The 12307-nt window shown below is 56.9% G+C and overlaps 1 protein-coding gene across 1 annotated transcript; it reads left to right on the plus strand.

Moving 5' to 3' along the window:
- Positions 1 to 2575: 2575 nt before the first annotated feature.
- DMRTA2 (DMRT like family A2) lies at positions 2576 to 7279 on the plus strand. Its single transcript, XM_043963275.1, has 2 exons — positions 2576 to 3137; positions 5365 to 7279. Exons 1-2 carry the CDS (start codon positions 2576 to 2578, stop codon positions 6402 to 6404), a joined length of 1602 nt encoding a protein of 533 aa, XP_043819210.1. The 3' UTR covers positions 6405 to 7279.
- The last annotated feature ends 5028 nt before the right edge of the window (positions 7280 to 12307 follow it).

Raw genomic sequence — 12307 nt, forward strand, 5'->3', positions numbered from 1 at the left:
AAGGAATGAATGGAGGAAGGAAGGAGGGAAAAGAGGAAAAGAAGAGTTGTGGGAAGGAAAGGACCAAGTTGGCCACCTGCTCTAGGCTGCGCTCCGAGGCCCGCCTGCATTTCCCCCACCCCCACCCCCACCCCATGACCCCCGCCGCCGTGCCCTGGGCAGGCCGCCTCGGAGCTCAGCTCTCAGCAATTTCAGGCCCCCTAGATACCCACGGGTTATTAACTAAAGTACAGACTTGGAGCCGAGGAGATAGAGACGGGCCGCGGCAATTAGGCGCAATTCACACGCTCTCTCACACACGGAAACTACTTGTCATGATATTTTAAACACTCCTCCTGCTCTCACTTTTTCTTTTTTTACCCCTTCGTCTTCGCGTCCCCTTCCCGGGTCTTCGGTCTCCCTCTCCCCATTCCACCCCCCCCCCCTTCTCTTTCCCTCTCCCTCCCTCCCACTCCTCCCCTTCCCCCGCCCCGACTCTTAAGAACACAGGGAAGCTTTTAGAGTTTAGAGTCCTTCGGCCAGACCCAGGCGAACGCGAGCCTCCCCGGGCGCTTATTCGGGGGCGGACGGGGGGGGGGAACTAGGGGGGGGCGGCCAATCAGAGGCCCGCCTGCCTCCCCTGGCCAATAGCAAGCACCACATTGTTGTCAAATTCTGTCTAATGGAAACGTAACGAGCAACAATAGAGCGGGCCAGCGACTCATTGAGACTCCGTCCGGCAGCGCCTGGCAACTCGGCCCAGGGCCGGCTGCTGCTGCTGCTTCTACTGCTGCTGCTGCGGCAACCCCTGGCTCCGGCTCCAGCTTCGGCTCCGGCTCCAGCTCCGGCTCCCGGCTCGGACTCCAGAGGGAGCCTCCGACCCGGTCTCGGCGTTCCCAGGCTCCAGGCGGCCGCTGGCAGGCACTCCTGCCCTCCCCCGGTCCCCGAGGACGGTCTGGGACCCCTGAACCAGACCCCACCCCCCAGTCCAGGCCCTCTGTCCCCCCTCCCAGTGGGGAGGGGTTTCTTTATTTCTGTTCTGGAGGGGGAAGGGTCAGGCGAGAGAAGTCGGGAGCCGGCTGGGGTGGCCGGGGGCTTCAAGTTGGCGCTAGTGGCCCCAGGGAGCGGAGATGGGCAGATAAGGGAGTTGTCTACGTTAAGTGCCTCCTCCCAGGCCCGGGCTCGAGCCTAGAGAGCCCACCAAGCCAAGAAAGAAGTCTTGCTCCTCCGCCCGGTGTGCGGCGGCCGACGGAGAAGGAGGAGGAGTCGCGGGGTCCGGGCCAGGTGGGTGCGCGCGGCGGCTCGGGACGGGGTGGGGGTGGGGGACGCGGAGGAGCCAGGCCAGAAGAGTCAGCGAGGGGCGGGTTAGCCAGTCACCCCCCCCGCCAATTACCCCCCCCCCCAGCCTTATGTGGTGGGACTGGGCCGCTGAAAGAAGGGGCGCGAGTGGATACGAATGGGTCTTGGCTTTGTGGCTTGCGGAGGTGGGGGGGGGGTAGGAAGGAAGCAGAGACCCCCAAGGTGCTGGAGGAGGGGGCGGAAGGCTGCTTGTTGGTCGCAGGTTCGTCTAGAGATAAAAGGGCGGGGAGCCCTTTTTTTCTCCCAGAAGTGACTGGGAACCAAACCCGGTACTTCCTCCCCCACCAGCCCCAGCTGCCCTTTAAGGAGCGAGGGGGAGGGGGGATAAGAGGAAGAAAGCCCTAATGGAAAGGGTTCCTTTCCAACCTTTCCTCTTCCCCTAAGGCTCATAGAATTAGGGGAAAGGAAGTATTTAGGCTCCTGGGGCATGAAGAGAGTCTCCGGGAGGCTTCTAGGCTAGGGATGATGTGCAAAAAAATATCAAAGCTGGCAAGGGCTTTAGAGTCTTGTAGCCCCCCCCCCCTCCACTGTACAGATAGGGAAACTGAGGCTTAGAGAGACCCCGCCCCCCCCCAGAGTAATTTGTTTCATAAGCAGGCCACACACCTCATTCCCTTAAAGGCCTGGGAGGGGAGTGCCATCCATGGGCGGCGGGGGTGGGTGGGAGAAGGGTTGCGTTAGATGGGCAGGGAAATCAAGAAAGAACATAACGAAAATATAAACTCAGGATGTCGGAGCTCAGGGGTCTGTGGCTCATAGAAGTCATAATGTAAAAGCTGGCAGAGATCTTAAAGGACCTCAAAGCTGGAAAACTCGGGCTGGAAAGGCCCTAGGAACTTGCAGGGTTCGAGTTAGGAAGGCCTCTAGAACTTGGAATGTCTGGGCCAGAAAGGTCCTTAGAACGTCAAATGTTCGGGCAGAGGACATTCGAATCTGGGACTTGGAACGTTCGAGCTAGGGGTGGAGGGCTTAATTTAGCAGAGCTCCGACTGCCCGCGGCGGAAAGCGCTCGGGTCTCCTGATCCAACCTCCTTATCTTACAGTCGAGCAAGCAGGCCCAACGAGGCGAAAGGCCTTGCGCATGGTCACCCTATGCCTATCCAGCCCGGTCTCCTGCCCCTCCGCTCCAGGGTCCTTCTCCACCTCCCCCCGCCCTCTAGGCCTCCGAGCCAAGTCAACTGGGCGAGGGTTGGTTTTCTGTCGTCCCATTGCAGATAGGCGTGGAAGGCTGGCCTCGATGGAGCTGCGCTCGGAGCTACCCAGCGTGCCCTCGGCGGCCGGGCCCCCAGTGGCGCCGGGCTCCGTGGCGTCCGTGGCGTCCGTGGCTGCGGCAGCTGCAGCGGCTGCGTCGCTGCCGGTGAGCGTGGCGGGCGGCCTGCTCCGGGCGCCTCCCCTGCTGCTGCGGGCGGCCGAGAAGTACCCGCGCACGCCCAAGTGCGCGCGGTGCCGCAACCACGGGGTGGTGTCGGCGCTCAAGGGCCACAAGCGCTACTGCCGCTGGAAGGACTGCCTGTGCGCCAAGTGCACCCTCATCGCCGAGCGCCAGCGGGTCATGGCCGCGCAGGTGGCTCTGCGTCGGCAGCAGGCGCAGGAGGAGAACGAGGCCCGGGAGCTGCAGCTGCTCTACGGCACGGCAGAGGGGCTCGCTTTGGCCGCAGCCAACGGCATCATCCCGCCGCGGCCCGCCTATGAGGTCTTCGGCACCGTGTGCCCCGACGGCGCGAGCGGGGCCGGCCCGGGGCCCGGGCCCGGCTCGGGCGCGGGGGGCACTGGAGCCGGAGCCGGAGCCGGAGGCACAGGTGAAGGGAACGGCAGTGGCGGGGGGATGCTGGGGACCCCGGGCTTGGTCGGGGAGGGAGGGTTGCTCTCTGCACCCGAGCCGCCCTTGCCTCTGCCCTTCTGTAGAAAAACGTCTCTTTCCCGGCTGCCTCTTCCTTCTGTTCGCTGGTTCGTTCTCCCTTAACTCTCAGTTTGGACGCCCCTTTTCTCGGATCTCTCTCCCTCTCCCTACCCCCTCTCTTCTTCCTTTCTCTCTCCCTTCTATCTTTTCTCTTTCCCCTCTTTCCTGCCTCTCACTCCTTCTCATTTACTTACCCCCCCCCTTTTCTCTTTTGGCATTTTCCCGTCCCTTCTTACGCTCCTCTCTCCGGGTCCCCTTTCCTAATTCTCCCAGTTCCCACAGTCCCACTGGGCCACTTTTCCCGTTTCTCCTTTCCTTCTCTATTCTATTTTCTTCTTCTCTTGCCCCCACCCCAATCTAGTTCAGCTTTCCCTTCCTCTCTGTCTCTCTGTCTCTGTCTCTGTGTCTCTCTAAGTCTCTCTCCTCTCTCCTTTATCCCCTCGCCTGTCGTCCCCAACATTATTGATTTCTTCTCCTCGCTTTCCTCGTCCTCGCTTTCCTCTTTTTTATATTCTCTCTGCTTTGCCTCCCTTTCAGATTCTCTTCCCTCTCTTCTAGTTCTCACCGCTTTGCTTTTATTTCATTTATAGCTGGTCTCTTGTGGAGAATTTCCACTTTCTCTTCACTCTCCGGCTCTCTGTTTTACCCAGTTTCTTCTTCTTTTACTCCGTGCTCCTCCTTTCCTTTTCCTCTCCCTCTTTCTCCCCATTGCTTTTTTCTAGTTCTACTTATTTCTCACTTCCTCAGCGATGTCGTTTCTTTCCCTTCTTCATTCCCTCCCCTGCTCTTCTTTTTACTTTCTCCTCTTTACGCCCTTGCTTCTTCTCTTTCCCTCCTTTCCCTCTCACGGGTCCCTCCTCTTCACTCCTTTTTCTCCCCATCTCCCTCTCTCCCGGGATTCTTCCTTTCCTTTCTTCCTTTTAAAATCTCTACTCTTATGTTTTCTTCACTCTGGTTTCCTTTTCTTGCTCCTTTTAAATGCTCTGCCTCTTCTTTTGTTTTTTCAGCGTTTCCTCTTTCCTTCTATTTTATTCGTTTTCCTCCTTTTCCTCTTAGTTTTCTTCTCTTTCTACTTTCTTCTGTTTTTACTTTATATTTCCCCTTTTACGTCTTCTTTCCTTTTCATGCTCCCCTTTCATCCTGCCTTCTCACCCCTTCCTAGGAACAGTGAACTGAGTTTGGGGCAATGAATTCTAGCCCGGACCTGGCCATTTAACTGGCTCTGCGATGTTGGGATTGTCACTTTGAGGGAGTACTACTTTGTTAAAATTAGATATTTGAACTAGATTTTTAAAAAGTTTTCTAAAATGGTGCACTTTACAGAAACATTCATTTTGTTCTCTCTTTTCTCACTTTCTTCTCTCTTCCTTTCTGAACTTTCACATTTTTCTGTCTCTTTCCCAGAATTCGGGTCATCTCTCACCTCCACTGAGCCCTCCCACCTTTGCTCTCTTCTAGCTCAGAAAAAGAGAAAACCCAGTAACTCAAATAGAGATCTGACTTGGGGGAAAGAGGGCCCGAAAAGGGGGAGGGGTGTTTCATTCATCCCAGGGTCAAGAGTCGCTCAGGTTGTCCTGTGGGCCCCTGGACCAGATCTGGGAGGTTTTATTTATTTTTTCCTTTTGACATTGGTTTGGGGGTGGGGGTGAGAAAGAAGCTTTTCAAAATTCTCGACCTCCCCGGCTGCCTAGCCGAACCCCTTGGCACAGAGTGGAACTGAAGAAGCCAAGGTCCTGGGGGTGGGCCATGGGAGAGTGCAGGTCAAAGGTTTAGAATATCCTAGGATTTCATGTTGGAGGGAACAATTTGGGAGAGATTTAATTCCCCTTCCTAGTTTCTCCGATGGAAAATTCCTGAGCTCCCAGAAAGGAAGTTACTTGTCCAAGGTCATACGTAGGTATAGTACGAAAACACTAGAAGCTGGAGTAGGGCAGAGACTTGTCAGGGCCCGCAGATCCTAGGGGGCAGGCAGGAAAGGGAAGGGATCTCGCGAGGGCCGGGGGGGAGTAGCGGTGAACCAGGTTGGCCACTCGATGGTGCATACACCTGCTTTGTCTACGCAACCATGGCCTCAGTCTGTGTCCTGACCCTCCCTCCCCGTCCCCACTTTTCTCTTCCCTCCCCAGAGGCCAAGCTACAGAAGTTTGACCTGTTTCCCAAAGGTCTGCTGCAGCCTGGAGGGGCGGGTTCCCCTCAGCCGCCCGGGGGAAAGCCAGTGTCCCCGGACGGGGCAGACTCGGCGCCCGGCACTTCATCTCCGGAGGCCCGGCCCGGCTCAGGTTCGGAGAACGGCGACGGGGACTCGTTCCTGGGCTCGCCCCTGTCCAAGACGCTGAAGGAAGGCGGCGGCGGCGGCGGCGGCAGCGGCAGCGGCAGCGGCGGCGGCGGCCCCGGCGAGGACGACAGCCCCGGCTCCATCAGCCCTCTGGGTTCCGACTCGGGCTCCGAGGCGGACAAGGACGAGGCCGCGGCGTCGCCGCCGCCGTCGGGTTCGGGCCCCGGGCCCCGGCAGAGAACGCCGTTGGACATCCTGACCCGGGTCTTTCCCAGCCACAAGCGCAGCGTGCTGGAGCTGGTGCTGCAGGGCTGCGGCGGGGACGTGGTGCAGGCCATCGAGCAGATCCTGAACCACCACCGCGGCGCGGCCGTGGCCGGGGGCGCGGCCGTGGCGGCCGTGGCGGCAGGCGGCCCGGACAAGGGCCCGGACGAGGGCTGGACGGGGCGCGCCGACGGCGGCGGGGGCGCCCTGGGCGCCGCGCTGCAGCCGGGCCCGGCCGCCGCCCACCACCCCCACCACAGACCCTTGCTGGCCGGGGCCATGACCCCGGCCATCGGGACTCTGGGCAGCCGGTCGGCCTTCTCGCCGCTGCAGCCCAACGCCAGCCACTTCGGCGCGGAGGCGGGCGCCTATCCGCTGGGCACGCCCCTGGGCCTGAGCCCGCTGCGCCTGGCCTACTCGGCGGCCGCGCACAGCCGCGGGCTGGCCTTCATGGCGCCCTACTCCACAGCCGGTCTCATGCCCACGCTGGGCTTCCGGCCACCCATGGACTACGCCTTCAGCGACCTCATGCGGGACCGCTCGGCCTCCGTGCACAAGGAACCCGTCTACAGCAACGGGGGCGGCCTCTACGGGCCCCTGGTCAACAACACCCCGGACAAGCAATAGGGAGGGGCATGGACCGAGGGGAAGTGCCTGGGGGCACGGAGTGGGAGAGGAAGCGACGGCCTCCCCTCCCCTCCCGGCTTCGTGGCCCATTTCGGGCGGTGACCCAGTCCCTGCGCCCTCGCAGCTGGTCCACCTTGGCTGGGAGGGAGGGAAGCCGGCTCTGCTCTGGAGGCGGGCTGGGAGGGGGGAGAATAAGGCGTTCCGGGGTCGTTCCGGGGAACGCAGCCGCCCTTCCTTGCCCGGACCCATTCCCGAGGCAACCGACCCCCGAGGGTCAGCCAAAGCTCTGGGGGTGGGGTGAGGGGCATGGGTATGGGACATAGCCCTTCTATCAGGGCCGGAGGCAGCAGGTTCCGGAGCCCTATCCCGGGCCGGATTAGTTGGCACTCTGGCTTCAGGAATGCTGGGCGCCCCGTGCTCTAGCTCTGAATGCCTGCGCCCCCTCCCCAGACGGATCGTAGGTTGTCAGTTGGTCTCTCCCCATCCCTTCTCTCTCTTTTCGTTTTTCGTTCGCTCTAACAAATATAAATCTAGGCTGAACAAACCTACTCCTAGCGCTGGGTCTAGTACTTGGGAGAGGAGGTGCCAGGGCAGGCCTCGCTCCGTCTGGGTGTCTGCCTCTGGCTCTGGCTCGGGACTCTGTCTCTCCGGATAGATGGGAGGACCACAGAACACCCGGCAGTGGGCTCCGAGCGGGCGCTTTCGTTGTTTCGGTTTTTGTCCCGACCCTCCCTTGTCGCTTACGGTCCCGAGCATGGCTATTTCATCTCTGGTGCATTGTGAGGTTTTCCACGTGTATAAATATATCGGTACCTGATCTATACATATTCATATACATATATATACGAGCGAGTGTACGATGTTATAAATGGATTCTAAGTTATTAATTGTAATCTGTAGGTGAACTTGGTATTAACGTTTAAGAAAAAAATAATTCCAGAAAGGAAAACAACCAAGACGATAAAATACAAACCAACGACAACCAAAGTTAGACAGGTCTCCTTGTACTTCTAAGGGCTAGAGATGCAGCCACTCCTCCCTTACCCCCTTCCTCTCTCCCCTCCCGGATGGCCGGGAGCCACTTGGACCCTCAGCTTTCCTGCTGGGAGACAGACCGATTCGGTTTGGTTGCAGCCCTAAGCCTCCCTCCCTCCCCGGGCCAGGGTGGGAGAAGGGGCCGGCTTCCCTGTCTAGTCGCCACATCCTACTGCCCAGAGCTATGAGCGTTGTGTCTTCTACGCAGACATGTTAGAAATGTTATTTTCCTCTTAAGCCCTCCAAGGTCTGTCCTCCCCAGATCAAGATATTAAAGTGATTCCTCCAATCTACCTCTAAACCCCTGTCCCCTCTCGCCCCTTCTGGATAAGGAGGATTTTAATTTAATTTTTTTATAGACTGTTAAGGTCTTGACTGGGTCCTCCGAAGCCCATTCTCTCTGCCCCCGCCCCGTGTCATTTAAAAAAAAATAGAAGGCGGAGACACCCCACTCCGGGGCGGCATTGCCCCCCCCCCCAGCCTGGGCTGAGCGTCCTCTTCCTCCCAGGCCCCTGTCTCCATGCTCACCCCCAATGAGGAATCAAGGAGCCCAAAAGGGTGGTTCTCCTTTCCCTGATGGCTTTCTCCTCTAATTCTCTCTAGGTCCCACCGTGGGGTTGGGGGAGGGGCGTGTCCAAACGTCCTCACAGCAAAGGGGGCTGTAAGATGTCGGTCTCTTACACGTTAAATCTCAGACCCAGTCTGTGCCGGAGGGAACATGGTGGGAAAACCCAGGTGACATCCTCCCTTGTCCCCTAAGAATTCTTACCAAAGGGAAGGTCAGCCCGGAGAAGGGCTGGGCAAGAATGGGCAGAAAGCTATAGCAGCTTGGACACCGAGGGTCCTCTGCGTCCCAACTCTCACGGAAACCTAAGTCATATTCTCTTCTGCCACCCAAACCCTCATCACAATAAAAGGGAAAGCGCTAGCGGCCTTGGAAAGTTAACTCCGGGAAAAGCGGCATCGAACCCGCTTTAACCCCACCAGGTTCACTTGGGGATCAAGCCCGAGGTTGGTGGGTTTGAGCGCTCCCTGCACAATCTGGGGGTGGCGTGGGGGCTGGGGCGGAACACCCGAGGTCGTGGGTGAGGGTCAGGACTCGCGCCCTCCCTACCATCTCTCCACTAAACATACTAACTAGCTCTCTCTGTTTTTGTCAAAATCTTATTTCTTTATGTCTGTCTCTTCGTGTCTTTTCCACTGTCTCTGTCTTGTTTACAGCTGTCCCTGTTTTTATCTCTATCTCTCTGTGTCTGTCTCTGCCTCTCTCTTTTTCTGTGTCTCTGTGTCTCTGTCTCTCTCTGTCTCTCTGTCTCTGTCTCTTATTGAACAAGTCCCGACAGGAAGGCGGTGAAGAAGCACTCAGACCCTGCTTTGCCTACCCACCCTGAGGAGAGCAAGATCCTTTCTCTAACACAGGGAAGGGGCTCAGGGATGAAACTCTCTGGCAGGGCCCAGGCTGTTGGGCTCAGGGAAAGGGGGACCTGAAGGGCCTAGAACGTTGGGCCCAGGAAGCGGGCGTGGCGGGGGGGGGGCGGGAAGGGGAGGCTGTGTCGGCAGCTTCCAGCCGAGAGCATGGGAGCAGGCTGCAAACTCGGAAGGCAGCAGAGGGGGCTCGAACTCTAGGCCCTGGACCCAGGAGGGAATGGGGCGTCTCTTGTGACCCCACTTGACTACTCAGGTGAAAAGAACGAAGACGATCGAAGAGCCAACGCAGCAGCAAGGAACCCGGCACTGCTCCCAGCCAAACTCGGTTGTCATGGAAACCCAATTCCTTCTCCTCCCTCCCCCCCCCCCCCGCACACCCCTTCCTAGGGCCCTCCCCGTCCGGGCCCCAGCCAGGTTCCCTGAGCTTGGCAAAAAGGGCCCTGTTTACCTTCTCACCACATTGAGCCCTGGCTAAACACTTGCTCCCCAGACTCTGCGCCCAGGAACCGGCCCGGATCGGGAGAGGGGAGGCCACGCTGCCTCCTTGGGTCTCTGCGTGGGCCCCGCTCGGCAGAAGACAGATCCCCTTCCACTTCCCCCAAACAAACAAAAACGCCGCCGCAAACGGAGGGCACCTTTCCCTTCCCCTGCACTTTCTGCCCGTGCCACAGAACCCAAGCAAAGAGCTGTCTGTGAAAAGACTTGAGAGATCATCGGATCCAAAGCCCGCGCTTTGCGAAGGAGAGCGTGGAGGTGGAGAGAGAAAGGGCATAGTTAAGTTCCCACAGTCGATTAAGGGCAGGACTAGAACCCCTGGGTTCCTGACTCCCAGGCTTATGCTCTTAGAACTGGCTCAACCCTCATCATCCTTCCCTCCTCCCTCCCCCCCTCCCAAAATAGAACCGCCTCCCCCATGCAAACCCTCCAAAGGTCGCCACAGACCAAGTCAACAGGCTAAGGTAAACTTTTTGGGACGGCTCAGGTTCCAGGGCGGAGGGTGAAACTTAATAGCACTACAGTAAAACGGTTTAATAAAGGAGGGCTTTAATGGGGAGCTAATTTGATTGAGCTGCCTAATTCCACTTTAATTGGAAAGGGGGTTTGTCTGTTTGGTTATAAAGTGCCAGGGTGACGGCAGAATGGAGAGGAGAGGAGAGGGAAAGGGGAGAGAGGGAGGGAGGGAAGCCCAGAGACAGATACTGGGAGGAAGCTGAGGAGGGAGACAGAAAGGCTTGGGGCCTGGCAGAGGGAGAAAGCGGAAGGAGAGAGGGAGTCGGAGGGAGGGAGAGAAAGGCAAGAGGGAGGGAGGACAGAGAGGGAGAGAGGGCAGTGAATCAGGGAGACGGGTGGAAAGAGAAGAGAAAACCGGAGAAAGAGGAAGGCCCGGCAGAAAAGAAGAGAGAAGAAACAGACCCAGATCTCAGAGCCGGGCAGGGAGGAAGGAGAGGGAGGCAGAGAGAAGAGACTGAAGGAAGGGACTTGAGGGGGACAAATTTCCCTTCCCTTCTCCCCCTGCTCTCCAGCCTGGCTCCTGGAGGCCTCAGCACCTGAGGAGTTTCCTGACTGAGCCTGGTTTCCCAACCTGGAAGCGAGGCCAAGAAAACAGTGACCTTCCTTCTAAGCCTTTCTGCCCACGGGATGGAGGAAGCTTCTGGCCCAGGGGCCCAGCTGGGGCTGCTGGAGCCAGCGAAGGCTTGTGCTCCCTCAGCTGTGTGTATAGGCCTGAGCCCAGCCCTGGTCTGCATTCCCTGGAGCCCCAGGTCTTGCCTCAGTTCAGCAGCTGCTGCTTCCTTTAAGCTTCACAGGCTCTGAAAGGCCCAAGGAGAAAGTAGCTCACTCCTTGGGCAGTGTAGGGAGAACAGAGGGTTTGGCCGAGGAAGGTTTGAGTTCAAATGCCTACTGACTCAGTGTAACTTTGGGTGAAAAAATCACAACTTCCCTGGGCCTCAGTTTTCTCTTCCCCAAAATAAGGAAATTAACAAAACTACCTGGCAACAAAGAGATATACTCAGCACACTTTAAAGCTACCTTGGGGGCAGCTAGGTGGCACAGTGGATAGAGCACAGGTCCTGGATTCAGGAGGACCTGAGTTCAAATTCAGCCTCAGACACTTGACTCTTACTAGCTGTGTGACCCTGGGCAAGTCACTTAACCCTCATTGCCCTGTTCCCCCCCCCCAAAAAAAAAAGAATTGCAGGCACCATCAAAAAATAGCATATCTTTTGACTGAATTAGAATATAACAAGCCCAATATTTTGGAAAGCTCTGAGATAAGGTAAAACCTTGGTTTTGTGGTAATAGCCTTTTAAAGACCTCCACATTCTTAGGTATTACATTTGTTAGCCCATAAAGAAAAAGGAGAAAAAGAAGAAGAGAAAGAAGGGGAGGTGTCAGGGAGCAGAAAGAGAAAGAGCAGAAAGAAAGGGGAAGAGAAAGAGGGAGGGTGCAGGAGGAGTGGGAATCAAGGAAGAAAAAGGAGAGAGGGAAGAGAACAGAGAAAAAAAAAGCAGGAGAAGAAAAGCCCTAGAAATCCATTTAGGGATCTGGAATGTGGAAGAGGAGGAGGAGAGGAAGGGGAGGGGGCAGTTACAGGGCTAGGTCAAAGCACAGAGCGGCTCTGGATGCAGAGATCCAAGCTTGTTCATGGAATAGGAAGGGGTGGGCTGCTGAATCCCTCCTATGGGAAAATTGAGAAACTAGTGAAAGCTGTAAACCCTGGAGGGTCTGCCCCCCTCATAGCCCCAGGCCCATGACTGGAAAGCCTAGTGGTACCAAGTCTCCCAAGCATGGCTTGATCACAAAGGCACAGACTGGTCTGGGTTTTGTTCCCCAGGCTTCCTTTCTGCCAAATAGGGAGCTCCTAATGGTTAGATGTTTGGGAACTTTTCCCACATTCCCATGGGAGCCCTGATTTTACTCCCAATGCCCAAAGGAGAAGGGTAGTATTTTTTGTTTTGTTTTGTTTTTCAGGGCAATGAGGATTAAATGACTTGCCCAGGGTCACACAGCTAGTGTCAAGTGTCTGAGGCTGGATTTGAATTCAGGTCCTCCCGAATCCAGGGCCAGTTCTTTATCCACTGCACCACCTAGCTGCCCAGGGGCAGTGTTTTTTAAAAACATCAATAAAAACCTCTATGACCTACATTGTATTTCCCCCCAGCACCTCAAAAAACAAAAATTCAAATATGGAGCAGAGACTGCAGAAGTTCATGAAGACTAGCTGAAGACACAGCCCTTAGATGTGAGAGGAGGTCCTGTTTCCAGCTTTCGGTTTCCTAGTCTTAGTCTAGGTTGGGAGGTATTTCTCTGGCTCCTTGGGCATTTGCACAGATGCCAGAAACGGTGCTTCTTACACCTCATTTTTGAAATCCCAGCTCAGGTGTTACTTCCTCCCAGAAGCCTTCCATGATTTTTTCTCCCTGCCCTGTTCCCTCTCCCTG

The sequence above is a fragment of the Dromiciops gliroides genome, chromosome 4 (assembly GCF_019393635.1).
Source record: "Dromiciops gliroides isolate mDroGli1 chromosome 4, mDroGli1.pri, whole genome shotgun sequence".
Classification (NCBI taxonomy): domain Eukaryota; kingdom Metazoa; phylum Chordata; class Mammalia; order Microbiotheria; family Microbiotheriidae; genus Dromiciops; species Dromiciops gliroides.

Coding starts and splice junctions, on each gene's coding strand:
- DMRTA2 (XM_043963275.1), top strand. CDS start 2,576: ATGGAGCTGCGCTCGGAGCTACCCAGCGTGCCCTCGGCGGCCGGGCCC. Junction 3,138..5,364: donor AGCCGGAGCCGGAGGCACAG/GTGAAGGGAACG, acceptor TTCCCTCCCCAG/AGGCCAAGCTACAGAAGTTT.